General features: G+C 32.2%; 4 protein-coding genes across 6 annotated transcripts; 1 reads left to right on the top strand and 3 right to left on the bottom strand.

Moving 5' to 3' along the window:
- Window positions 1-384: 384 nt before the first annotated feature.
- LOC108215871 (putative pentatricopeptide repeat-containing protein At1g09680) lies at window positions 385-4,177 on the bottom strand. Of its 3 annotated transcripts, XM_017388472.2 has the most exons (4): window positions 2,017-4,177; window positions 1,319-1,482; window positions 762-865; window positions 385-618 (listed from the first exon to the last, which is right to left on the bottom strand). In XM_017388472.2, exon 1 carries the CDS (start codon window positions 4,116-4,118, stop codon window positions 2,355-2,357), a length of 1,764 nt encoding a protein of 587 aa, XP_017243961.1. In that variant the 5' UTR covers window positions 4,119-4,177; the 3' UTR covers window positions 385-618; window positions 762-865; window positions 1,319-1,482; window positions 2,017-2,354. The 3 variants fall into 3 exon arrangements, with proteins under 3 accessions (XP_017243961.1, XP_017243960.1, XP_017243958.1); XM_017388471.2 differs by having other exon boundaries at window positions 385-865; window positions 1,319-1,630; XM_017388469.2 differs by having other exon boundaries at window positions 385-865.
- A 541-nt stretch (window positions 4,178-4,718) lies between these two features.
- On the bottom strand, window positions 4,719-5,267 carry LOC108217975 (uncharacterized). The gene has a single exon (XM_017390888.2). The coding sequence runs from the start codon at window positions 5,265-5,267 to the stop codon at window positions 4,719-4,721; it is 549 nt and encodes a 182-aa protein (XP_017246377.1).
- A 1,267-nt stretch (window positions 5,268-6,534) lies between these two features.
- On the bottom strand, window positions 6,535-9,664 carry LOC108216208 (glutamine synthetase cytosolic isozyme 1). Its single transcript, XM_017388904.2, has 12 exons — window positions 9,481-9,664; window positions 8,804-8,843; window positions 8,602-8,705; window positions 8,469-8,517; window positions 8,241-8,347; window positions 8,064-8,151; window positions 7,827-7,955; window positions 7,594-7,668; window positions 7,390-7,443; window positions 7,256-7,293; window positions 6,985-7,144; window positions 6,535-6,875 (listed from the first exon to the last, which is right to left on the bottom strand). The coding sequence occupies exons 1-12, from the start codon at window positions 9,552-9,554 to the stop codon at window positions 6,723-6,725; spliced, it is 1,071 nt and encodes a 356-aa protein (XP_017244393.1). The 5' UTR covers window positions 9,555-9,664; the 3' UTR covers window positions 6,535-6,722.
- A 13,555-nt stretch (window positions 9,665-23,219) lies between these two features.
- On the top strand, window positions 23,220-25,413 carry LOC108216587 (nudix hydrolase 21, chloroplastic). The gene is made up of 5 exons (XM_017389390.2): window positions 23,220-23,516; window positions 24,102-24,189; window positions 24,315-24,398; window positions 24,642-24,770; window positions 24,874-25,413. The coding sequence occupies exons 1-5, from the start codon at window positions 23,401-23,403 to the stop codon at window positions 24,979-24,981; spliced, it is 525 nt and encodes a 174-aa protein (XP_017244879.1). The 5' UTR covers window positions 23,220-23,400; the 3' UTR covers window positions 24,982-25,413.
- Window positions 25,414-26,923: the final 1,510 nt, after the last annotated feature.

Here is a 26,923-nt window from a genome sequence, read left to right as displayed (position 1 = left end):
AGTTGAGCTCCACAAACAACCAAAAAGGACAGACTCAGCCGAAACATTAAAAAGATTAAGTGGAGAAAAAAGTGGTCAAGACTATTGCTCTCTAATGTATGTATGAATTATGATGTATCCCTCTACCAAGAGGGCAGTGGGCTAGTGCATAGTTTGGTACATGTAAACACTAGAAGACTTGTCACTTTACTAGAAATCAATGTTGATTTGGGGGCATCTTCATTCATAAGAAGAGCTTGGTGATTCAAGCTTTACTTCACTTCTTGTAATGCCAGGCCTCTCAACACTCATCCTCTCATCGAGTTAGTTGTTTGTTCGAAAATTATTAAAACAGAGTCTAACTGAAATTGAAGAACAAATACATAAAACTTGATCTACACTGTCTGCAAGTAAAATTTGGTCGCATTTTAAAAATTAGTCTGCTGTCCAGATACTTGATGACTTATCACAGTTGAAATTTGTATGCTTCAATTCAAATTATATAAAACAAACTCTTTACTCCATGTCCTTGACTTGAATAACAAGTAGACTGGCCAATCTGTGTCACTTTGAACTCAAAGGAGGATTCGAATTGTGGCACCACTGCTCAGTTGGCACCAAGTGCTGCCTGACTCCTCCCTGATACCACATATATTTGAGAATACTGAGAATTTTTCATCGTAGTCATTATAAAACAGGAGCCACTCACAATATTGTCAAACTCGTGTAAATTACTTCTTGTAAATGATCAACGACATTACTGTACAGAATAGAGGTTTCACATTTAAGGATTATTTTACTGTTTGGAGCTCTGTACAAGTACTCCCACACTCCTGTAATCCTGTACATTTGGCTCCCTCTTGCAAATTGTCCTGTTACCTGTTACCTGTACAAACAGTAAATTAACGGTAAACATTTTACATCTTAAACAAAGATCCTCAAGAGATATAAAAGAGAAGGGCAAGGGGAAGAATTTATTAACATGTATATTCTTGGATGCTAAATTTTTTTTAAACCAATACGCATTTCACGGATTTCTATATATATATAAAAAAGAATCAAATTTCTACCTATTATAAACAAAAGTTCAGTTGTGGATGTAATGATTGGAGTCCCAAGTCCTAATAACTAAGCAAGTAATCTACCAACTGCTATCAGACTGCTGCTCAAAAGTAAAGAACTCAGAGTTGGGATCATATTTTCTTCAAATATACGATGTTGCTTTTAATACACATATATTTTAATGAAAAAGTTAACAAAAATTAACAAGCAAAAACACTGGTTAGTGGATTTCATGGCAATAATATATAAAAATAATGAAGGCTATAAGACTGCCAACCTGTTGATGCTCGTCCTCTGCGTCACGTCTTGACATTCTTGTGAGAAGCCCCTTTACCATTTTTATAACCATAAATCCATCACTCTGCAATGCCCGTCCAGCTCTCTAATATTCAACATCCCAGCTGAAAACAAAGAGCCTACTTGCTCTCACACTCAAATTCTCTGTCAGAGAAAAGAAGGCAATTCTAAGCTGTATACCTCATCCTATATCAGACTAGTTACCATCTGCATAACCACAACTCTCAGTGTAATCCTATTTCGAGCTGTAAACTATGAATGTGAGAATGATGATACTGTAGATGCCCTCAAGCTACATCCAAAATTGTGGGATCATGAGTATTAAGTTGTTAAGAAATAAGATGAAAGACAGCCAGATGTTTTCAGTACTTCGATCCAGTATTCAATGCTAGTGAAAATTTGGCTGGTAATCTGCTATTGGAACTTCTTAGGTATACAAGATGAAACTTAATATACAACTTCATAGGTATATTGAAATTGTACACATACATGGGAGAAATACACCACAAATGCCAAAACATATACAACATGCGTGATGTATTTATATGCAGGAGTATAGAAACAACCATACTAGACTTCTGCAACTAATCAGTTTTAGCCTTTTAGGCAAAATAGTCGCAAAAAAAAAAAAAAAAAAAAAACTGTTATAGATTTATTTATCTACCATTAATTGATTACCTGTTGCAACACAATTCTGGTCGCATAGACCACTCACAATCCCCAATGTCCATGTCCATAGCCCCAGAAGAATACATGACAGGGTATAGACTCGAATGTGACTAAAACTTGAAATCCCGTGACAGAATCATCATGAATTATGAGAAGACATAAATCCAACTGAACTTCCAGAAATTCGGGGCATCAACTCGTATCAACACAAAAGCCCAATGGACCCTGATAAGTCAAAACTCCATAACCGCCTTCATAATTCACTACCACTTCTCAAGTCTCTATTAAGACCACCGTATCTGATCAAACTGATTTAAGCATATGACACATGTTTTCAGATGCACCAGCTATGTCATCTCTTTTGAATTTTTGTATAGGTCATCTACTAGGGACTTATAAGAGGCATAATCAAGAACAAGCCCTATTTCATTACGCAGCTTCTCTGAATTTTCAGGGTTTCCATTCCTGCAATGCCCTTCCAACAAAATATTGTAGGTAATGTCATCTGGAACCACTCCTAGGTTAAGCATTGCATCTAACAGCACATTTGCATTTTTCATTTGTCCTTGTTTACACAGGCCATTCATGAGCACATTATAGGTTACTACCCCCGGTACATGTCCATCAGCCTGCATTTCTTTCAGCAACTTAAACCCCGTCTTAACATCTCCCTGCTTACAGAATTTATCAATGACCATAGTATATGTTGCATCATCTGGTCTCATACCTGCACTCAACATTTCCCTCAACAACCTATCTGCATCGATGACCCGTCCTTCTCTACACAACCCCGAAACAAGGGCCGTAAAGGCAACCTCATCAAGTTCAATCCCTTCCTCCTTCATTCTATTCCTAAACTCCAATGCTGCATTTAAATCTCCCTCCTTGCAGCACCCGTCAATAAGTGTAGTATATGTAATCTTATCTGGCTTCAAACCCTTCCTGGTCATCTCCTCGAGAAGGCTCTTAGCGCCTCTCACCTCTCCACTCTTGCAAAGCCCATTCATTAAAGTGTTATACGTAATTAAATCAGGTTCAACACCTTTCTGCAACATTTCTTTATAAACCTCCATAGCCCCAACAATAGTCCCATATCTACAGTGCCCATTTATCAAAGTAGTGAAGGTAACATCATTAGGAACCAAGCCTCTCTTACACATCTCATCAAACAATCCATTCGCCTCATCCAACCTACACTCCTTACACAACCAATTAATCAAAACACTATACGTAAACACATCAGGCAAACATCTACTTCCATCCATAAACCTCTTCATCCTAAACCCTTCCTCCAAGTCACCAAACCTACAATACCCATTAATCAAAGTATTAAAAGTAACAACCGTAGGCCGTAATCCCCACTTCCTAATTCCATCAAACACCAGCTGGGCTTCTTTCAATTTACCTTCTTTACACATTTTATGTATCAAAACATTAAATTTACGAACATCACCAGGAAACCCACATTCCAGAGCATCACAATAAAACCCCCAAACCATAACAGGCGTACAACACTTGATCATATCATCAAAAATCCTACCACAAGACCGAAATGAAATCTCAATTCGATATTTTCTCATCAAATAAAAACACTGAATTGCATCATAAACAAAACCCAACTCCAAGAACGCATCAATCAAAGCACTAAACACAAAATCAGCTCGATGGGTCTCTCTAAATTCAAGAAGTGAAGCAAAAATACAAGAAGCAGAGTTCTTACCTTTCCGAGAAATAACACAGTGTAGCAGTGAATAGGACTGATCAAACATTTGATGGCGAGACAAAAAAGAAGCCATGGCACAATATGAATGGAGAGTGTGTCTAAACGAGGGCTGAGAAGAGAGAAATGTGAAGAGAGAGAAGAGAGAATGAGGGGAGAAAGATTGTGGGTTTTGGTCTAATAGTTTGATGAAATGGTCGGGTTTAAGAGAAGGGATGAGTTTTTGGAGAGAGGTTTGAAGGGGTTTAGTTTGGGAGTTTTGTAAGGCTTTTGAGAGGGTGGTGAGAATGGGGTCTGGGTTGTGGTGGTGATGGCATGGTAGGGGTGGCGGTGGAGTGTACCAAACGGCGGTGGAGTAGTGGTGGCGCAGCTGTGCTTTTGATACTCTCATTTTGGTAACACTCGACTCTTCCAAATTTGATTTCAAGTGCAGATTTTCTAGGTCGGTCCCATACAAAACCAGTTTTTAGACTTGGGTTGACTTTTATTGATTACTCCCTCTCCCTCACTCCGCATTTGTCATTTTCTAAACATTAGGTAACTTAAAAAAATATTAATTGAGTATTTAATTTATTTCTTTTAATTTTAACAAATACCCTGAATTAAATTAATTTATATTTATATTTTAAGATTTTTTTTTTAAAAAAAGACACGTGGGACGGAGTGAATATAAACTTACATGTCGTATATATAACATATTTCGTTAATAATAATGATGTAACTGAGTTTGTCTTTTAATTTAGGAATTTTATAATAGATGTAATTTAGGAATTGCTTCTGGTAATCTAAATATTTAAATTACACGTGGCCATGGATCTGAACTCTCTTAACATTTAAATCCTCCTCAACTTATACACGAGGCCACCCCAAAATAAAATTTATAATCGAAACGGTGTGATATACAATTTCACAAGAAAAAAAATAAAACAACTAATCCAACCACCTACATTTACTCCGCATACTATACCCGCACATCCTCATGAAGATTTAATCACAAGGCATGGGTACTACTCTTCACCACCGGCACCGGACCTCTCTTCTCCGGCCGCCGCCTCCCTCTAATATTATCAACAATTTTATCTCGCCCAGCCACTACATCGTTTATAGATCCACACGAAACCGCTGCATGCCTCAACAAAAATCCCCTCGACAATTTCTTACTCTTCACATCACTACCAACAACTTTCTCAATCTTCTCTACCGCTACGACTCTTCGACGCTCTATATAATGACCAAGCTCCTTGGAAATGCTCTCCATCTCATAATTATCCATAAGAGAGCTGTTGAAACTAGGGCAAGCGCTGGACAAATATTTATCGATTTTTTCGCTCTTCATGGCCTCAATTTTGTAGCGCGACGGAGCTGGATCGGTTCTGCGAGAGTTGGTAAAATCGAATTCGCGTATGGGCTTGCCTTCGGATCCTGATCCACGTTCGTACCAGGCCCATGCAGCGGCTTTTATTACGGCGGCTTCGTCTTCGACTGCTTCGGGTTTGGTTTTTCTTCGGTCCGTCAAGAAATTTATAGCTGAAAATGGCATGGTAGAAGAGGAAATGTGGAACTAGCGAGAATGGAAAATGTGGAAATGATGATCTCCACGAATCGTGTATTTATGGAATGAAGATGCAAACGAGTATATATGTGTAGGTAAGTTTTGCAGCAATATGATTATGTGGTGTTTGTTTGGCCGCAAGTGACATGTTGAGAGAAAGTTGATCAGAGTCGCTTGTCAGAATTCAATATAGCAATTCAATTTGAATAGCCCACTGGGGGCCACTTTTAGGTAGCGATGAATTTTTCAAGTTTTGGGTGGATACTCAGATTTGTTTTGATGTCGAAAGGATTTAGTTGAATTAAGAATTTATTTAATTTAAACCCGGTTGGATAACTCCAGGTTATACTCCGTCCCATGTCCTCTTAGAATAAATACTCATTTGTAAAGTTAGTCATATTTGTCAAAAAAAAAATTTATTTAATTTAAATTTTTTAAAGAGCAATATTAGATATTCAGTTTCTAAATATCGTGATGGAAATGATGTGACGAATGTAACACTTTAACTTTTGTGATTGATATAAGCATTGTGATCAGTTTTATTTATTATTTTTATGATTAACTAAGTATAAAATATTTCATTATGAAGTATTTTTGAGAAACAATTTGAGATCAAGGCACTTTCCTTCTTTAAGTAAATAAATAAATTTTAAAATTACATTTGACTTCTTTATGAATAAATTAAAAACATGCATAGGCCAAAATGATCGAGATCAAAGTTATATATAAAACATATTTTTAAATAATAAAAAAAACATTATCATAATATTTCATTTTTCATTAATAATAATTTTTTAAAATTATATTTACATAATTAAATATTTAACTTCTTGATATCATGTTACGAAAGTAAAATATAGATATTATTCAATGTTGATTTGCATTTAGACTATAGTTCTCCTGTAAATCAATCATGTTCCATACAATGATACAAATCAAGACTTAAATAATTTCGACATAAAAAAAATTGTATGACTAAATGCGAAGCAAATTAAAATAAAGGCCTTTATATAGACCAGAAGTAACTATGAGAAATTTGCAGCCTACAAAGACTTACTAATAAGGTGCATAGGCGTCAGATTATTATGATTAATTATGATTCTACAAACAATTGTATTTGTTTATGTTTGCTTTCAAAAGTTTGGCATTTCAGAGGTTTAAGAAATCATTTGAGCTTTTCGTTTGTTCAAGTAAATAGCAAATGTGTTGGTTGGATACCAACACGGCCTCTCTTTCTTACCACAGTGATCGAAGATTTTCATACAAATTTTAAGTACTTCATATAAATGCATGGAGTACAAATGCAAAACCTACAAATAAGACCAGATGTCACCAAGTTTAAACTAATACGTATGTCTTGAAGAAATAGACTTTTTCTTGTTTCAATATGTTTAACAGGAGCACCGCACCAGTAGTCTGGTGGTGAATTTTACTGAGGCTAGCTTAAGGATTCCACAAGATTGTTGTCTCCGCGATCATGGAGGTCACAACATACGGATCCATGTTCGAGGAAGGCCTTCTATCCTCAAAATACCCTTTCCCATCTTTTTCTGTCTCCCTGCCTACTCGAACAGATGCTCCTCGGTTTGCAACTCCCTATTTGAATCAGGAACAGGACCCTTTTAGATATCATTCTCGCCACTCTAAGATACTTATAACATAGATTTGTCATGACTAATGTGTGTCGAAAGAATATAGGAGTTACCCATGAGAATTTGTTTATATCAGCTGTTTCATGTTTTCCAGTGAGACGACGTTCATTGCCTTCACCATAAGCAACAATATGTTCTTTGTGCTTCAAACCAAGCTTTTCGATGGCCTTTTTGATGACCTCTAAGCCTCCCTGATTCCTCATAGATTTTGTGCTGCAATTCGATTTCATTCATCAAATAGAGATTAAAGGACAGGGTTATAACCCCTGCCAACTCGATAGGAGTATAAATTTCACATTAATATATCTCAATAATTTTATTTACCTGTAGTTTGTATGAGCACCTGCCCCATTCCAATCACCCTGTCAAATAAATTTTATTAATAAAGACAGAAATATAGATCCACATTAATAAAATTACAGATTACACTACTATTTAATCCACAATATAAGACTAACCGGGATAGGCTTTGGATCAAATGAAACCACTACCCCAGCAATCTCAGTGATTCTCTGTAATCAATAGAAGTTATGGGTTATGGAGAGAAGGAACAAAATAACAGGCTCTCATAGTATTAACGTAGACTGAGAATTCCTTCAAAAGAAATAGCCATTTTACTGGTTCTATGCACACAAACTAAGGAACATAGAGCATAAGAGTACCTCTAAAATGTAGCGAGCAACCCACAATTCATCACCAGCTGAGATACCAACAACAGGTCCAACTTGAAATTCCCACTGGTAAGGCGAGAGACATGTTTGATATATATTTAAATTCAAAGAGTACAATGAAATCATGCTATATATTTATTTGTCCATTTACTGGAATTTGAAATGTTTGAAATATATTTACTGCAACAATCTATAGAAGTTCTCTATATACATGGTCGACAAACCTGTCCTGGCATGACTTCTGCGTTGATTCCACTTATGTTGATCCCAGCATACAAACAAGCCTTATAATGAGCATCAACAATGTCTCTTCCAAAGGCCTTGTCGGCACCAATACCACAGTAGTATGGTCCCTGACGAGGTGAACAAAATATTTATCAGTGATCTAATGGAATGTAGCTGATAAATTCAGTTAGTGATTTACAAACATAACAACATAAAAAATGGCTTGAATACTATACCTGTGGTCCTGGAAATCCTCCATTTGGCCATCCAAGAGGCCAATGAACATCTTTCTTCAACAGAGTGTACTCTTGCTCAATACCATACCTAATTTCACAAATTATATGTCTAAATAACCATGTTTCAAAAAGAGGCTAAAATTCTTAAATATGAAGTACATCTTAAACTGTACATACCATGGCACTTCAGCAGCAACATCAGGATGACTGAAAATCTTGGCCGCAGCAAACCTATTGTTTGTCGGAATTGGTTCACCAGCTGGTGTATAAGAATCACACATAACCTAAGCCACAAATAAGCAAAGCGTATAAGTTACAGGCTTGGAAACTATAATGACACTGGTGCTGTACGACACATTGCAAAATAAATAAAATAGTCTGATTTAGTGACCGCCCTTCACATACCAATATATTGTTCCCCCTTCTGAAAGGATCTTTGAAGATAGCTTGAGGACTGTTTCATCATCAGAACACAGATAATAAACACCTAGTATTGCTTGTAAATCAAATATCAAAAAAAAAAAGGAAAAGTACTTACTAAAGAATTACTTCACTATCTTCCCCAGGAGCTTGTCCGGTGCTCGATCCATCATAGTTCCATTTAGGCAGCTTGCTGGGATCATCAACAGGACCAGAAAGGGTCTATACAAGAAAAAATCAAGGCAATTATACAGATTAAAATTATAATCACACAAAAGCAACACTAGTAAAAATAATATTAAGAATATAAAGATGTATACCCTTGCTTTGCTTCTGAGATCCATGCCTGAACCACCAATCCTGTTCACAAAATCCAATTAAAGAGATTGAGATAGCTCTAACAAAAAGAAATCAGTAAAACCATTACATATATAACACCTATCCATAAATGAGATCAGAACACTAACAATTTATAATTCTTGTCTACTACTGTAGCATTTTTTGGTAATGTTTCGATCATATTTAATAATTACACCAGTATGTATGAGAAGCCAAGCCATCAACCCTATTTCAATGGGAAAACCAATTTACCATGCATGGCAGCTGAGTTTTGGATTGTCATTGAGAATCTGCACAGCCTCTTGTACTATGCAGAGTGATTTTACAAAATCACAATAGCATTTATTTAACCACAATTACTCTAAAGGAACAATTCTTTTGCAGACTTGCAATCATAAAATCACATGGTTCACAAAAAATTGGTTCTTGGTATCTCAAATGATGGAAATAATATGAAGACTCATCCAAAACATTCAAATACGGAGTTTTTAAAACATCAGTGCGGTCACACTACAAATACAAGATCAACCTATTCTAATTACCACCACAAAAACAACAAACACATCAAGCACATGCAAAAAAGCATGAACAGGAACAGAGTAGATAAAACAGAAGAGACCCTAAAGACACATAGTACATGAAAATAAAGAAAACTAACCATATATACTCAGCAATAATCTTGTTGGTTTGATCAGAGAGATTGAGGTTAACGAGATCTGAGAGAGAAGCCATATCTGAGTAGTTGCTTCAGCAGCGCAGCTTTCACGGAAACAGGAGAGTTTTTCTCACTATGGAGTTTTTGACTATATATAACAATTCAAAGTTTGTATAGATCGGAGAGAATCATAGTCCATGGACCCTGTATTTATATTGTTTACAGGAAATAATAAAAATGATTTACACTGCATATAATATTTTATTCACCTGTGAAAAAATGGTATATTTTCATAACTCGTATCTGGATTCCACTTATTTTTTTCCGTATATATAGGAAGGAAGCTATTTATTCTTATCCGATTTTGGTGTAAAAACCGTTGCGAAGAGAGGAATTTATATGAAGATTCGTATTAGGAAAAGTATCTTTGGCGATTTACTTAAAATCATATGGTATCTGTTATTAATAAAAAGAACATCTGTAATAATGATTATTATATTAAGATGATTGATCTTCTGTAATAATGATTATTATATTAAGATGATTGATCATTAACCCTTCCAAATTTTTGGGAATGTAATTTCAATTTTCACAAATTTTTATGCATTATTCTGTTTAAATTTATAAAGTAATATAGTATCATATTCTAATTTTATAATATATTGATATTTGCAAAAATCGACTCAATCATATCAAACTTAGAGGATGTATTTAAGTGAAATTTTAATGGATTATAATATCTTGATTTTATGCGAATTCTAGTTAAATTGTCGCAGAATTGATATAAAATATTTAGGATTTAAGCACAATATTTAAAAGTTAGAGCATCTCCAGCGGAGTCTTAACTCGTTCCCTAAATATATAATAATATATGTATATTTTAGGGGATTACTACATTCCCTGTTTACATTTTCTATTATTATTATAATATTATATTCAACTTGTGATAAAAAAGAGAAAGAAGGGAAAGAGTGGGAAAAAAGAAAGAAGTGGATATTTTATTCCTCAAATAGTATGAGAAATAGCTTCACAATCTTTAAAAATGAGGAATGAAAAGGGCATCCTAACTTTTTAAGGAATTATTAGGACTCTGCTGAAGTTGTGTTTTGTGTCATATTTCTTATTATAATGGCTTAGGACACCATATAGCTAAGCTGCTGGAGATGCTTTTAGTGTGAAAAAAGAAAAAAAAGTGGGGAAGTGATGAGACTTATCGATTGTTTTTGATAAATTTTGATATATAAAAAATTGGATGAGACATATTGTAAATAAATGGCTGGGACAGTACAACTCGTAGTGAAATATAAAAAAACCGGGTTAGATAACCTGTCACATAATAATATTTATGTTTTAATTGTACTATAAAACTATTTTGAAAAATCTTAACTTAGTACTATTTCATTTTCCTTGAAATTAAATACTATTAAGTAAATCTAAATATATTTGCTCAAAAAAAAAAGTAAAGCTAAATATATGGAATGAGGATTTTTTTTTTTTTGAAACTTGCAATGAGGATTTATAAAAGCTCCGATAGAGATTCACATTTATCAGGTCATCGATTATCAATCATATGTCATGCAATCTACATGATTACGTGATTTTGTTATGAACCATGTAATTACAGATATAATAAGGTCAATAATAGCTACACTACTGAATCGGCTTAGAGATAACGATATTGATAAAATAGCGTGCGTGCTTATCAACTGGTATATGAGGTTGCGTGATAATAGGTTGCGTAATAATATGACCAAGTTAGTTTCATACTGTATAAGAGCATCTCCATCAGCATCTTAGCACATTCCTTAAATATAATATAAAATATCGGATCCTAGTGACTTAAGATAATAATAGCTATTCTCACCTCCAACAATATTTCTTATATTCATTCCTTATATATTATTTTATTATTAAAAGTTACTATTATTGCAATAGGTGAAGAGAGAGAACATGGTTGTATTCAAAATTTATTATAAAATAAGATTTAGGAGAGGAGAGAGGTTACCTAAAGATAAGGCATGGCTAGTGGATCTTAGTATTTGACCATTCCAAATTTCAAGTTGAAATATTTGATTTTATACTATATCAATTCAGACTAATATCATATATATACTTTCTACTTTGGTTGTTCCGCTAAGCATCTCCAACAGTGTCCTAAAGAGAATCCCTAAATATATGATGAACAATTCAATTTCTAAAAAATAGAGACTCTATGTTGATTGACACTCCAACAATAATCTTTATATGTGTTCCCTATTATTATAATATTAAATTCAAATTATTTTAATAAGAAGATAACAAAAAAAACATGGGAAAAAATGTACAAAAGGTGAGAGTTGAATATTTAATCATTAAAAATCAAATGAAGAATGAGTTAGGGATTACCTATTTATGAGGAATGAGAGATGAATCTTAACATTTAGGGAATGAGTAGGGACTCTGTTGTAGTTGATTTTTGTGCATATTCCTTAAAATTATAACTTAGGACCTCATTTAGCTAATCTGCTGGAGATGCTCTAAGAGTATCTCCAACCATCTAAAACCCTTGGCTAAAATGTGAGTTGACATATTTAAAATAAAAAAATTTAGCCAACGTTATTGGAGATGCTCTAACACCTTAAAATTTTAAATTTTAGATTGGCCGATTACATATCACGTCTTAGATTCGGTGTAGGTTTCAAATTTATTCTCATATTATTATATGAATATTACAACATTGACCTTTTTTCTTACTAGTATCCTGGGCTGTAGATAAGTTCTATCCTGGGCTTATACATAAAATTGAGGTTTATACCTTGTGTGTTATTGAACCTGTCTTATACATGTCCACCTGGGCTTGGTTTATATAGTTAGCCCATTTGCGTAAATCAACATTTTCGATATTGTCTATTTGAACATAGTATTATTTAGTGTACTCGGCTGCTAGCCTGCTAATCGTTTCAGAAATTCGAGTAATGCTACGTGACCGTACCAAATTAGCTATAAACTAGTTGAGAAGCCGTCCGTTGCGGCGACGACCTATAAAAATAAAATTTATATTAATGATTCAATATTAATATTTGTAGAATGCAATAAATTTGTGGTTGTCAATAAAAAGTTTATTAATGATTAAAAATTATTATTTGTAGGATAAAATAAATTTTAAATTATAAAAATCTTGATGTAATACCAATACTAATATATAAAATTGTAAAACTGGACTATAATTCATGGTGAAAAAAATGAAAATAAATTTCTGCACGTAACTAACAATTTAAAGCACGACAAATCTTAATTTTATTTGTGTTTTGTTAAAAGTAATCATGTTCTTACATTGTCACATTCCTATAATTTTTTTGGATAGATTGTGCACAAAAACATCTAACTTAAATCCGTGAGATAGCGATCTATAATTACCATTGCGTGTAACAATCATACTGTATGAACAGTCTTCACTTAAAAGTTACTTGAACGGAGCAAACAGATAATGCATGAATAATATTTTCCTATTTACAAAGTAAATGATATAAAAATTTACAACAAACATGTCCGATGAACAAAACAAATATTATAAAAGAATAACCAACAAAAATACATCACTAATAGTTAATTTATCGATATCATCCCCCAATATCATGTCAAGAGTATTTGGATTTGTCAACTCCCACATAGCGGTCTATAATTACTTTTGCTTGCAACAACCTTATAGGGTTGTGGTATCACCAGAGAGAGGTAGGGTTGTGGTATTGAGAAAGAGTAGGTTGTGTTTAGATGATACAAAATCCTACAACATATAAGTGTATTTATAGGTGCAGAAAGACTTGTGTGCTACTCTTTCCCATAATTAAATAATCTGAAACAGAATCAGATTAAAACTTTCAAGCTGTTATATTCCATAAATAATCTGAAACAAAATCAGATTTCGAAATTTGCTTCTAATATATCCGAAACTAAAAAAGGTAGTTCTAATTTTTGATATTTTACATCCGAAAATTTCAGAAAATTAGAAAAATAGAACGGAGCGATGTCAGAGGCGCCACCTACCCGCCACTCGCTTATCCTTTATATAAAAACAAAATCAGATTAAAACTTTCAAGCTACTATATTCCATAAATAATCTGAAACAAAATCAAATCCTGAAATTTGCTATTAATATATCTGAAACTAAAAAAAGCAGTTCTAATTTTTGATATTTTTCATCCAAAAATTCTAGAAAATTAGAAAAATAGAACGGAGCGATGTGAGAAGTACCACCTACACGCCCCTCTTCTCCTTTATATAAGTATATTGATTGTTATAAAATGAACTTAACATGTTATAAAATGAGATAATTTTATTGAGAAGATCAATATGAATACAGTGTTAATTTTTAATATTTAAATTATAATAAAATAAAAATCTAATCATTGTTATTCTATAATCATATTTATATGGTTACTTACTTACCTCTAGTATTTTCTCTAGTATTTTTATTATATGAATATTGTTAATGTCAGATGAAAATGCTTCAAATATTCCAATTACATAAATTATTAACCAAATATAAATACTTTTCTTTTTGTCACGTAACCAAATATGAATTTATGAAAGTGAATGAATAGATAGAGGGTGCTTAAGAAAATTCGACGAAAATTTTCTGAAAGTCATATACGAGATTCAAGGATACAGAGACGCAGCTGATGCACTGCTATCATAAAATAATAATTTATTTTAAGTGCTTAGCATATTTTTACTCCTAGTGAGTTAATTAATTAATATATTGGAAAATGAGAACATTGGGTAGAAATTAATATTATATTAGAGAGTATGTTTTTAAATTTCTAAAAAAAAGATCATTGAGTAGTAATTCTTAATTTATTCTTTAAATTTAGAGTTTAAAAAGCTAATCGAAGATGTTCTCCACACCTTCATTTCTATGCAGATATATAGTTAGAGATCGAGAACTAATATTGTCACATTTCACGTTTCTTGATTGACATAATCTTTCAACAAGCATGCAGGCTGAGGCTAGACACTACCTGAGACTTACCCTTTTTCTTTGCAGCATGAAGAATATTGTTTAATCTTCTATGGATGCGAAAAGAAAACGAGGGAAAAACAGACCCTTTTTATCTCGTCTTTTGTTCAAGGCAATAAATTTGTCGCTACAATGTTTATTTTATTTGGGCCAGATGCCGTAGATATACATCAAAGAGAATTATATCTGTGTCTTCAAGTCACACTTTCAGAATACTTCGGTTTTCTTTTATTTTACTGAATCATCATTCTTTCAAGCTCCAGATTGAACAATACAGATGCCAATCTGACAATCTCTGTTGATGAAATCTGTAGAGAGATAAAAGATTAAATAACAAATGAATACTGCGAAATGCAAGGCACAGTATAGGCGAATCGCTTATCAAACAAATCTCCAGGGATGCATTTCGATTAGGATCGTATTTTATGGTTACGATTCTATCATATATGTCTTTTTCATTCCGTCGAAAATCTAGCTATCAAGAAAATAGAACAGAGTGCAGCAGGCCTCACATTTCCATAACACTCGAGTAAAGTAGTAAGCATGTTTTGTTGAACCTTGACTAAAACTTAAAATAACAACTAACCCACACAAAATAAAAGAAAAACAACACTATGTGCTATCCAACAAGATACACTTTGGAAAAAACAGGATAAAACAAGCGCAAGGTAGTTCGTTAAAAACAACTTTTTCATATACGGGACAACGCAAGTGCATGCATGCTCGGCATTATTCTTCGTACTTTGGCTTCTAATTCCAAGGCTACTTTAGGATAAAAATTCACATAGACATAGGCTATTTGTTATTATAAAATGCAGCAGAAAGGTGTCCAGTTGGGTTATTTCATGATAGCACTTGGCAACAAACAAGGAGATCATATTCACCGACCAAGCGTGACTCGCTACTAACGAGGACTCGATTTATTCCCCTCCTCTCACGTCGTCTCCGATCCAACATTAGTCGCTCTGTTTTTTTTTTAATATAATTTTTTACACCCTTTTAGATATTTTAGTTATATATCTGAAATTATTTTTTTGTTGAAAATATATAATTTGAATTATAAATTTTGCCGTAAAATCTCTTGTAAACGATGGTGTTTAATAGTAATTGACTTCTGACAGTGTTGTATAAAACGGGAATCGGACTTAATCGGTGAAGTTACGGAATAAAAATTAATCAAAGATTAATTGAATTGATTAAGGATTAATCAAATTGATTGATGATTAATCAGATATTTAATCAGTTCGACGAGTTACGGAACAGAGATTAATGATTAATCGCGCCGATTAATCACCGACTTTTAAAACAAAGACTTCTGGCGACAAGATTGGGATACGTGCATGCAATAAGCATGTTTGTCAATTTCATGTTCATGTATTTTTTCACGGCTTATTAATTACTCTTAATTGTTATCCTCGACTTAGTTGAAAAAATCGAAAGTTTTCAATTGCATAAATACATAATATAAATTTATTTTAAAGATTTTTTTATATTAGTAATATTTATTCATCTCTATTTTTGATACAATATTTAATAATTAATTTCACAACTCCGGACAAATATGGACTTTCTTACTAATTGCTTATTAATTAAATATTGTATTGAAATCAATAATATATTTATTAAATCAAGATAATCAATATGAGCAAAGATGAAAGTTATGATTATTGTTAAAAATAATATACATAAATTTTTGAAATAACTTGTATTAAAAACATCAAATTTTCGCAAGTCAACGTGAAATAAGAGCACATGACTTGACGATCAAAATTGGCGAGGACAAAAGTAAACTTTCAATTTTGAATCAGTCGTCTTTGGGTTGACCACATCCCGGTTGTCTGTTCATTGTGCGAGCAACATCTGAAAAGTTGCAATAATTTTTCTTCCACATAACATAGGTTGACCTGTAAATTAGACAGTAAATATTTGACATTTGATAAAAAGTTCGATAAAATATGACGGCTTTCTGCTTTTAATATGATAAAATCATTTTCCGGTGTTAATAAAAAATCGATACTAAAACTATCCATTTGTACATAAGTTGAACGAAAGTTAAATACAAAAATTTGGTTAGAATAAGTTAGGAAAAAGCAATTAAGTTGTTGATGCCTAGTAGAGATATATCGGATTGAAATTTAAATGGATTATTTTACATTTTTAATCTTAAATTTCTATAATAAAATTTTACTTTCTTAATCTTAAATTTCTATAATATACAATGAAATTTTATATTATATTTTGGAATTGAAAAAAGCGCGATCTTCCAAAAGACTTTTTCTACGTAAATACATTTCGAAAGACTTGTGGAACATAATACCACATGATAACGTGACCAGATGCTGTGAAGGTCGCTAGCGCAATAAATTCAGATACAGAAGCTATGAACCTAAGAATCTGACTAAATGTATGAACCCTGTACTTCGAGAATCTAAAATTTACGCTCATTTAATCCTCTTCGATGCTTCTAGCAGTGCATGTCAAAATGTCAGTGTCAATATGTACGCGGGTTTTTTATTTGAACTTTAATCTGACAATTCAACATTCTGTTTTAAATATATAAAACAATTTTATGATGAATATAGCATAGTGAATAAAATTATTCATAAAATTCTTTACTATATCAAATATAGTAAAAATCAAATTAGAGAACTGAGACCATCTCCAATCACAACTTTATATATAAAGCAACTTTAACTTCATTTTTCACCTTTTTTACTTTATATCTTGATTCCATCTCCAACCATTACTTCAAATATTACTTTATATATTTCTTCAAACTTACAAACTTTGATTACATTCTTAACAAATTTCAAATCAATACACTAATTTTCTAAACTAGTATATTCTTCCCATAAATGATCAATAAGTGCATTACGAAGTGCAATGTGAGCCTCTTTATCCTTGATTTGCTTGTGTCGCCTAAGAAAATCTTGAAATCTTACATTCTCATCTTCCACCATCTCAACACTTGGAATCGATGCTTGAGTTGAATCACAAAATGTTCCACTAACATCACGCTCATCTTCGATTATCATGTTATGCATAATAATACACGCGGTCATTATATCATGTAGCATTCCGGGAAAACCACGTTGCTTGCCTACATTCAGTAACCTGGATATGGCTCCATATCCCCTGATATAAATGATTTAAGTGTTGATGGTTCTTCTAGTCAACGGCCTATAGGTGTTAAAAAAGCAAAAGAAAAAAGAAAAATAGAAGAACATACTTCTGCTATTATCGACACAATCAAAGAAGAACAACGCCAAGTCATTGAGATTCTTAAAAAAAATAGTGCAGATCGACAACAAAATTATGAAATTCAGATGCTACGTGCTCAAAATGAGAAAAGGAAGTTGGATATGGCTCCATATCTTGCTGAAAATAAAATCTTGATTAAAGATTTAAATTCCATAGATGATCTGATTCTACGCGAGCATTTTCGGAACGAGCAGCTTAAGATTCTACAGAAGAGATCCACTCACGATCAAGCAGCTCCGCATGGATTCCATGATGATCTTCCTGAGTATTAAAAATGTATGGCACATGTATGTTTAAATCCATATTTATGAATGGTGTTTTGGTGAGAAAAACTTTTGCTTTATCTTTATAGTTAACTTCAAATATAGAGTAAAATAGTACACAACTTTATATATAAAGATAAAGTAATGAATGGTTGGAGATTGATTACTCTATATATAAAGTTAAAAGTGAAGAAATATAAAGTTTGAAGTCATGGTTGGAGATGCCCTGATGTGGAAGAATGAAGATTTTGTAGCTCGAGGAATGTATAACTTCTTTAGAGCAACTACATGTTCAAGTTCTAAATATAACATTAAAAATTTGTATCATAATAATTTATATATTCAACTAATTTCAATTCTAACAATGTGTCTTATCTTTGTTATATATTTTATTATTAAAAATTTCTTCCATCGTAGATAAAGAAATAGAGTTTGTATAACAATTTAGAATATAAGATAGGATAAAGATAGAGGTGTTCTTAAAATAAGATTTAAAAAATTTGTCCTAGTGATATAAGAAAAATTAATTGATATGTAGGCCAACATTCCAGAGAGGGACTCCTTATATGGAGTTACATAGTGCGCCACTATAAATCATCAATTTTATTATAAATTCTGTTATAGAATACATATAAAACGTGATTCTAATATTGAATACTATAAAATAAATCTATTTTAAGTAATTTAACACTTAGAATTTGATTAAAAAAAGTATATTTTCGAAACTGATTCTACAACAGAATAATTCTGGATGATTATTATTGTGTTATAGATCATGTTGGGATATTGCATAATTTTAGACGATCTTTGGAATAAAAAATTGTATAACTTCGTTTTCGGTTTAATAATCAAAATTTGCAATTATATTTCATAAAAAATATAATAGAATATATATTATGTTTATATTTATAATGGTGTGCTACGTAACTCCATATAAGAGGGTATGCTATGGAGTGCTACCCTTGATATGTATATTGATTACGTTGCAAAATATAATTTTTAATTTGTTGGATATTCAAAAATATTGCAAGGAAAAAAAATTAAATTTGAAACATTAGATTATAGTTCATCTGATTTTGAAAAAAGAGTACTCCAAGACTCTAATGAGATGTGGCAAAAAAAAAAAAAAGACTCTAATGAGATGAGGAATCCAAAGAACTTAACTCTTATATTTTATAATAATTAAACCTACACAAATTTAAGATAACTCAATTATATATTTAGTTTACCATTAGAATATGTATAGATACAATTTAAATACAAAATTTCGAGAAGATAATATAAGCTGCCCTGAATTTATATTTTATGAAAATTGAAAATTACTCGAACTATTTAGAAGAAAATCAAATTACAAATTACATCTAAAAAACACTAACGAAACATGAAAGTCAACTAAGTCTGAGGAAAGAATCATGCAACGAAATAAGAACCGGGGCACCTAGAAAACGACCACCACCGATCAAGAAGAAAGATTCAATCAAATATGGAGGCAAGTTAATATGATTGCTCAATCATTTGTGAATCCGTTGAATAACTCCACTTAAAAAAATCATACTCGAAGTCTCCAATTAACTTAGCTATGCATTATTGGAAGCAGAGTACCAACTTATTAATGTCCTAGATCGATCTGCTTTGATACGCTTCAGACCATTCTTAAAAATATATTTCCTATCATTTTTCAGCTTGGAACAATGTTATCACAAAATTATGATGAATCCATTTTTTTTCGTATTTTTATGTAATGCATGTGATTGTGTTGTGCTGTGTATAAATTAGTGTGTAGACCATTCATATATATTTATCATTTGCTTCTCATCATTGCCTAAGCAGTAAGCGGGCATCCAAGAAAGCAGATGTTTCATGTTTGTAAATTCGTTAATTTGGATTCTTTCTTTGGAGCATCTACTAAGGTGTTTTTCACACTATTATCATAACATTTTTCTAAACAAATTTATATATAAATGAATATCATATTATACTATATTAGATATTATATATATATATAGACAATTGCTCAAATACAAACCACTAAGATACAAGAAGAAACTATACGTAAATGACATCAATCACCCTATATGTCATCACCCGGGCCCACCCTCACCCCCACTCAATCAACCCCGAGCCTGTTAGGGCTTCACCAAGACCCCGCACAGGCTCTGAACCGGCTCTAGACGCCTAAAGAGCCAAAACTTGACCCGCTATGGTCCCACTAGGCCCCACTCCAACCCTAATAGGTCCCACTTAGACCTGTCTGGGCCCATCTCTGGGTCCATCCCAGTACCAAAACCCCTACCATTCTACTTAAACTCGTTGGTTTATATTTAGTTTGTATTGGAGCAGAACGCTATATATGTTATATATGTGTGAGAGAAAGATAGATAATCAGAATAATATATTATAAAATAGAATAAATCATATAATTCATTACATTTACTTATCTTTAGTGGATAAATTTTATTTTATATAATATAACATAAAATTTGAGAACATAATTGAATTTTAATAAATCACAGTCGCACAAAATATTTTACAACTGAAATTTAAAATAAAATATTAAATATTATTATTATTTACAACTTAACTAAAAAAGTTTTTTTTTGTTGTTGTTGTTGTTAACTTAGACTTACTTATCAACAAAATTAGTCTTGATTTTTTTTATATTATCATATCTAACTATCAGAAACTTTCTTTCACTTACTAATAAATAATTTATGTGTTTCTTTATAAAATTTCTTGGTACAAGATTTTTTTTTTTTCAGCATGGGAAGTTAGTACTCCCTTCATCCCATTCCCATTTTAAGTGTCCTGTTTTAAGGTCAAATTGACCATTTTTTGACCAAAATAAACTTAAAATTACATTTTATAATATATTGTATGTATTTTATAATGACATAATTGTTTTTACTTTTAAAATTATATTATATGTATAAAATTTAGAGCATTCAAAAATCAAATAAGACACTTAAAATGGAAGGGAGCACGAGTTATCTAATATGCAGGCCTTTTATAAAATATGGGCCACGGTTTGAATATCATGTGATATAGTGAAAAAAATACAAGTGACCACCATCACCATTAGTATTGTAGGATGTAGATTATTATTTCATTATGTATGCACACAAATAAGTTGAAAGTTTTTGTGGAAAATGTCTCTAAGAGTAGGGTAAAAACTGTGTATATTCTACTTTCTCCGGGTTCTATATATAGCGATTAGCGGGACACTGTGTTCTGAAAATTGATTATTAATCATGTTTAGTTATGATTAATTCATGTTTTAATTAATTTTTTATTAATTCTTATTTCGTGACTTTAACGATTTTCACTTTTTAAAACACGGGGCATATCAAATATATTTGATTATTATTTTTTGTTATTCTTTCTCAAATTATATCCATTCTATATATAATTGGTTTTACTTTATTTACATGATCTCTAAATTACCTTATTTCGGAAAAATAACTAGTCTCTTTTTTGTTCTTTAATATTCACCATTTTCATTCCTTCAAAAGCTAGAATCCATACGAAACACATGTTTGTAAGTATATTGATTAAAATCAGTACTAGTTGGTCATTAATTTTTTGAGCGGGTTGAGCAGCCGATAAAAAATATTTTTATATAAATAAATTTAAAATGATTTATAATTATAAGAAATAAATTAAGTAGTCATTTATACTCCAACGTAATATTATATTAAAATAATTTAAAATAACTAGTTTTCATTTATTTTTCTTTATATTATATGTATGAAATATGTATATTTATTTAATGAGTGATCTTATTTCATACGTACCAAGTATTTATTTAATATATGATATCAAAAAGAATAATTATTGAATTATATATACTTATAATAATTTAAATTAGTATATAACAAATTAGTGCTTTGGTTAATTTTTTTGAATATTTTTTTTATTTACCGCTTAATCTGCGGAAGATATTCTAACCGTTGTGGGAGGTCAGCTATTTTTAAAACGGTGTACTTAAATTATTACTACTGATGAAGCTTAATTGCGTGTATCACTAATTAGATTTTATGGATGAAGAAAAATCGCATATTTTATCAAATGCAAATCAGCATGCATGTTAATGGAGTTAAGGCGTATTTCTTAAAAAATTGATTTATTTGCTAGTTTAATTTACGTACAGGTATAAAATTTGTTTGAAAGTGTTGAAATTATTATATTGATGGAATAAGTATTGTAATAGAAATAAATTAATTAATTAATATTTTAAATACTTACATATTTTAAAATATAAAATATGAAAATATATTAATTTTGATAAATTTTGATATTGAAATTTGTTCGATTATCCGCGAAATATGAAAATTATTATTTTTCATTTTACGAGACCAGCTTTCGGACAAAATTGTTTTAAAACCTAAAACAAAATCTCTTGTTTCGCCACTATAATCTCCGGGGCTACCATCGGTTTTCTCCGGTGGAAAGCCCCAATCTCTTGTTTTTTTTTCATTTTTCAATAAAAATCTTTAGATCAAAACCATCGGAGTATCCGGATTTTTGTCTTCTCCGATCAAATGGATGGCTAACGGTTTAGAGGGGTCCGGTTTCTCTTGTTTTTGTGGTTTGTTTTCTGGATCTAAAGTTTGCTTTTATTTTGTAATTTTAATTTAATTTGCAATTTCAGTTTCGTTGTAATCTCTCCTTAGTGAGAGTTTTGGTATTTCTCTCCTTTGTGAGAGTTTTGGTATTTCTCTCCTTTGTTTGTGAGAGTATGGTGTTTGATTTGGTGATAAGAATTTTTATGGGATCGTAATTATGGTCGATAGCTCAAACTGGATTAGTTCTAACTGGATATGGTGAAGCGGGTACATGTAAATATATCATCTTCAACAAATGACGTGATTGTATCTCCAACAAGAATAGGTTAATCAGCTATTGTTTCTGTTTTATGGTTTGTTCGACGCGGCATTTTTGTAGATGTCGTACGACTTTTCATTATTGAATTGATACTTACCGAAAAAAACCTAAAACAAAATCTATTCCGGATTAACAAACAATTTTTACTCTGGTTTCTAGGAAAAGTTATATCGCTATCTCCGCAGCAACACCAAACGAGGCAATAGTCAAGTCGTCACCCTTTTTTCATTTTCCACCGAAAATACATACAATATTTAGGCCGGTAGGAATTAACTATGCAATATAAAATATTTATTGCATATATATTTATTGCGTAATCTTAGAATGGTTATAAAAGGAGCACGAAGGAATCTGTTACGTTCCACTCTTGTTTTAAACAATCTCCTAAAACGGCAAGATATCTATTCATATACAACCAAACTCTTTGAAATCTTTTCATCTTCTTATTTTACGCAAACATTTCCCGAAAGGGCGTGGTTTCCATCACCATAAAATTATTTTCGCAAGCATTTGTATTTGGTAATGGAGATGCAACTACAAGATATTTCAATGGAATTAAAAAACATGGTCTCTATGGTGGCTCGCAATGGAAGACATTTGCAGCGTTACAGCACTCTTGGTCGTCGCCAAGTTGTTGGGTTTGTCTCTTTCTCGTATATCTCTAATATGTGTGTAGATTATCATGTTTAACCTTGGTTTTGAATATAAAATTGTAATGGATACTATGTAGTTTCTTTTCAATTTGTCGGTAAGTGTTCGGATAATGTTAAAATGTGCTTTCTAGACAAATTTGCATGAAGATTTTATCTTGTTTTATTGCTATGAAATTATGAACCATAGCATTGTACCTAAATTGATGCCGTTATGTAACAAGAGGTCGAGGGATCAAGTCACAGTGAAGACATGCGTCCGAGAGATCCGAAATTTGTGATGGTCCTATGTATAACTGAATTAATCGATTTGGGTACAACATTTGTGTGATTTGTTATGGTATATGACATAAATTTGTGTGGTTGATGAGATAAGAAGATTATCAGATAACCTTCACCGTGTTGACTTTGTCGTCGGAATAAAGTCTTCCACGTGATTGTCTTAATATTATGAACACCTATCATTCATTTGATCATTCTTATGTAATTTGACTGTGAATGATGTTGAAATATACAAGTTTCCATCGGATTTCGTTATTAATTCTAATGTGCTTAGTCTACTTTTTTTTGCAGATGCATACCATATAGGTATGATGGAGCAAAACTAGAAGTTCTTGTAATCAGCTCACAGAGAAAGGGGAAAGGGATGTTGTTTCCGAAGGTATGTCCCTTGTTTGGAGCTAATAGCCTAATATGTTGACAATACGGATATTGGGGATGAGTTGTGGCGGTTTCAATAAGCTCTCTGGTTTAATATATGAATTTTGCTCTTTTTGTGTTTATTAGGGAGGTTGGGAAATGGATGAATCCATTAGAGAAGCAGCTCTCCGCGAAACAGTTGAAGAAGCTGGAGTCAAAGGCATTGTTGAGGTTGGTAGTTCTCCATCGGTCAGTCTTATCACCAGAGCAATTAGACATTATTGATCAAAAAACATACGTGAAATTATCTCACTCTGGCTTTTACCTGATCCTTCATTTAGAGAAAACACATAGAAAATCTATTTACTACTCCTTAGAGGAGCTCACTTTTAGATGGCATCTCTGATATATTTTGAAGAAACTGTTGTGTTTGAAGTAGTGATATTAATCGTGAACAATTGACTATATTTTCAGGAGAAATTGGGTCAATGGAGTTTTAAGAGCAAAGGAAATGATGCTTATTATGAAGGACACATGTTTCCTTTATATGTTATGGAACAACTGGAATTTTGGCCGGAGAAGCACATCCGTCAAAGAGTATGGGTAAGTCTTGATTACCAAGCCTCTTTCTCTGATCGCAGAATTCAGCATGTGAATTACAAGGAAAAATACTGATCTGAAATCTGAATTTGTTGCTTGTATATAGATGAGTGTCTCAGAAGCCAAAGAAGCTTGTCAGCATTGGTGGATGATAGAAGCATTAGATAAACTAGTTGTCCGAGAAGAAGCAAAGCCTGGCAAATCTAACTTGTAAATAGAATGGAAGTGATCAAAATAAGTTCCGGATAAGAGCTAGGAATATGTAGTAAATCTTCTTTGAAATGGAAGACTGGTAGTGACTCGGGGTTATAGCGGAACTCACATTGCTCTGCATTCTGCAATCAGGTTCCCTCCGGGAACCTGTTTTTTCAATGTGTCTGCAATAACTCACATCAATTAAAACAAGGATTGAGTCCTCCAAGCCCTCCAATTATTCTCTTCCTCAGCAATTCTATTTGCATTTCAGAGTGCAGCGAAGGAGAAAACCATTAACTGTATGAAGATGTAAGAACTCAGAAAAATTCAATCAGAAGCTTGATGTTTTCTTGAAGCAGCTTGTTTAGTTTTTTCTTCCTCATTTAAGGCACAAGAACATGCATTGCTCTTCGCATAATTATTGTCTTGCATAAATTAGCTTATCCCGGAATTGTGTAAGTTTGACATTGTTAAGATTTTGCATATTTTAATCCTGAAAATTTTTGTAATGATCGGTAGAAGTTTATCTGCATAATTCTTTTATAATTAAACACACACGCACTCAACGGCATTAACAAGATTCGAATACTCAACATCCCATAAAGTCATATAAAGATAAGTTGTCGATTAAATGAATCTAATAATCTCTTTGCTCAACTTGTCATTAACAAGATTCGATCCCTCGACATCTCATAAAAACAGCTAGAGATAACTTGTCGACTAAATGAATCTAAGAATCTCTTCGCTAGTTTTCTTTGTTTCCGCAGAGTACAGGTAAAATCGACGTCCATATCTTAGCCGGAATATGCCTATTCCACATATTTTTAAAACGAAATAATTGTAATGGAAGATAGTTTATTTTGCAATCAACCATTTTGCAAATGCAGTTGGGGTCGCAGAAAATGATGTAAAATTTGTCTCAAGTGAAGGTCACATAGTCACATGTATATAATAATGTACATTGATGTGCATGTCAGGCTTTTTACAGTTGTTTAGATAACAATCTACACAAACCAACATGGTTGCTGATATAACCGGGAGCCGATTTTCTTTTTATACACCAAGTTGCACTCAGCCGATTTATTGTACGCTGGGACCTGCTTACACAATCTGACGTGCTTGTGCTCGATGTTCTTCTCACACTTTGAATTACTGTATAAATTTATAATACATTTGCTCAACTCTGCGTCGATTATTTATATGAGACACATGTGTGCGTTTACATGTAACAACTATTGTGTATTGCTGGTACAATTTACAGTTTATGATGCTTTATATATAGAAAAACCATACGCAGGGCCGTTACATATTGTTAGGGGTGACAATCGTTTCGTTTCGTGTATTTTCGTGTACTCGAAGGTGAAACCCGTATCCGCCCGTTATTAATTTCGTGTACCTAATTTGAAACCCGTATCCGATCCGAATCGTTTCGTGTATATTTCGTGTACTTTTCGTGTATATTATATATAAAAATATTAATATATTTTTAATCAAAAAATGGATTTAATATATATTTTCCTTTATAAATTTATTAAATGTGAATGATATATTTATATATGTATACGATTCTCTATAAATTTGTTAATGCATCTACAATATATATCCACACATACATATAAATATATACTTTTTACTCAATTATATATTTAATATATCATAACATATATATAATAAATATTATCTACAAATATTTCGTGTACTTTCGTGTATTTCGTGTACCCCAAATGAAAACCCATATCCGACACGAAATCTATCGTGTAATTTCGTGTTCGTGTACTTTCGTGCTTCGTGTATCGAAAATCAAAACCCATATCCATTTTTTTCGTGTCGTTTCGTTTCGTGTTAGCGTGTCACGTGTCAAATTGTCAGGCCTACATATTGTACAAGGAATTAAGACGAAATTAAAATTTTGACTCTAAAAAATCTTTTAAGAAATATGAGAATTCAGATTGAAGTGAATA

Source organism: Daucus carota, chromosome 4 (assembly GCF_001625215.2).
Source record: "Daucus carota subsp. sativus chromosome 4, DH1 v3.0, whole genome shotgun sequence".
NCBI classification, from domain to species: domain Eukaryota; kingdom Viridiplantae; phylum Streptophyta; class Magnoliopsida; order Apiales; family Apiaceae; genus Daucus; species Daucus carota.
Note: the sequence above shows the minus strand (reverse complement) of the source record. Positions and strands in the feature narration are given on the sequence as shown.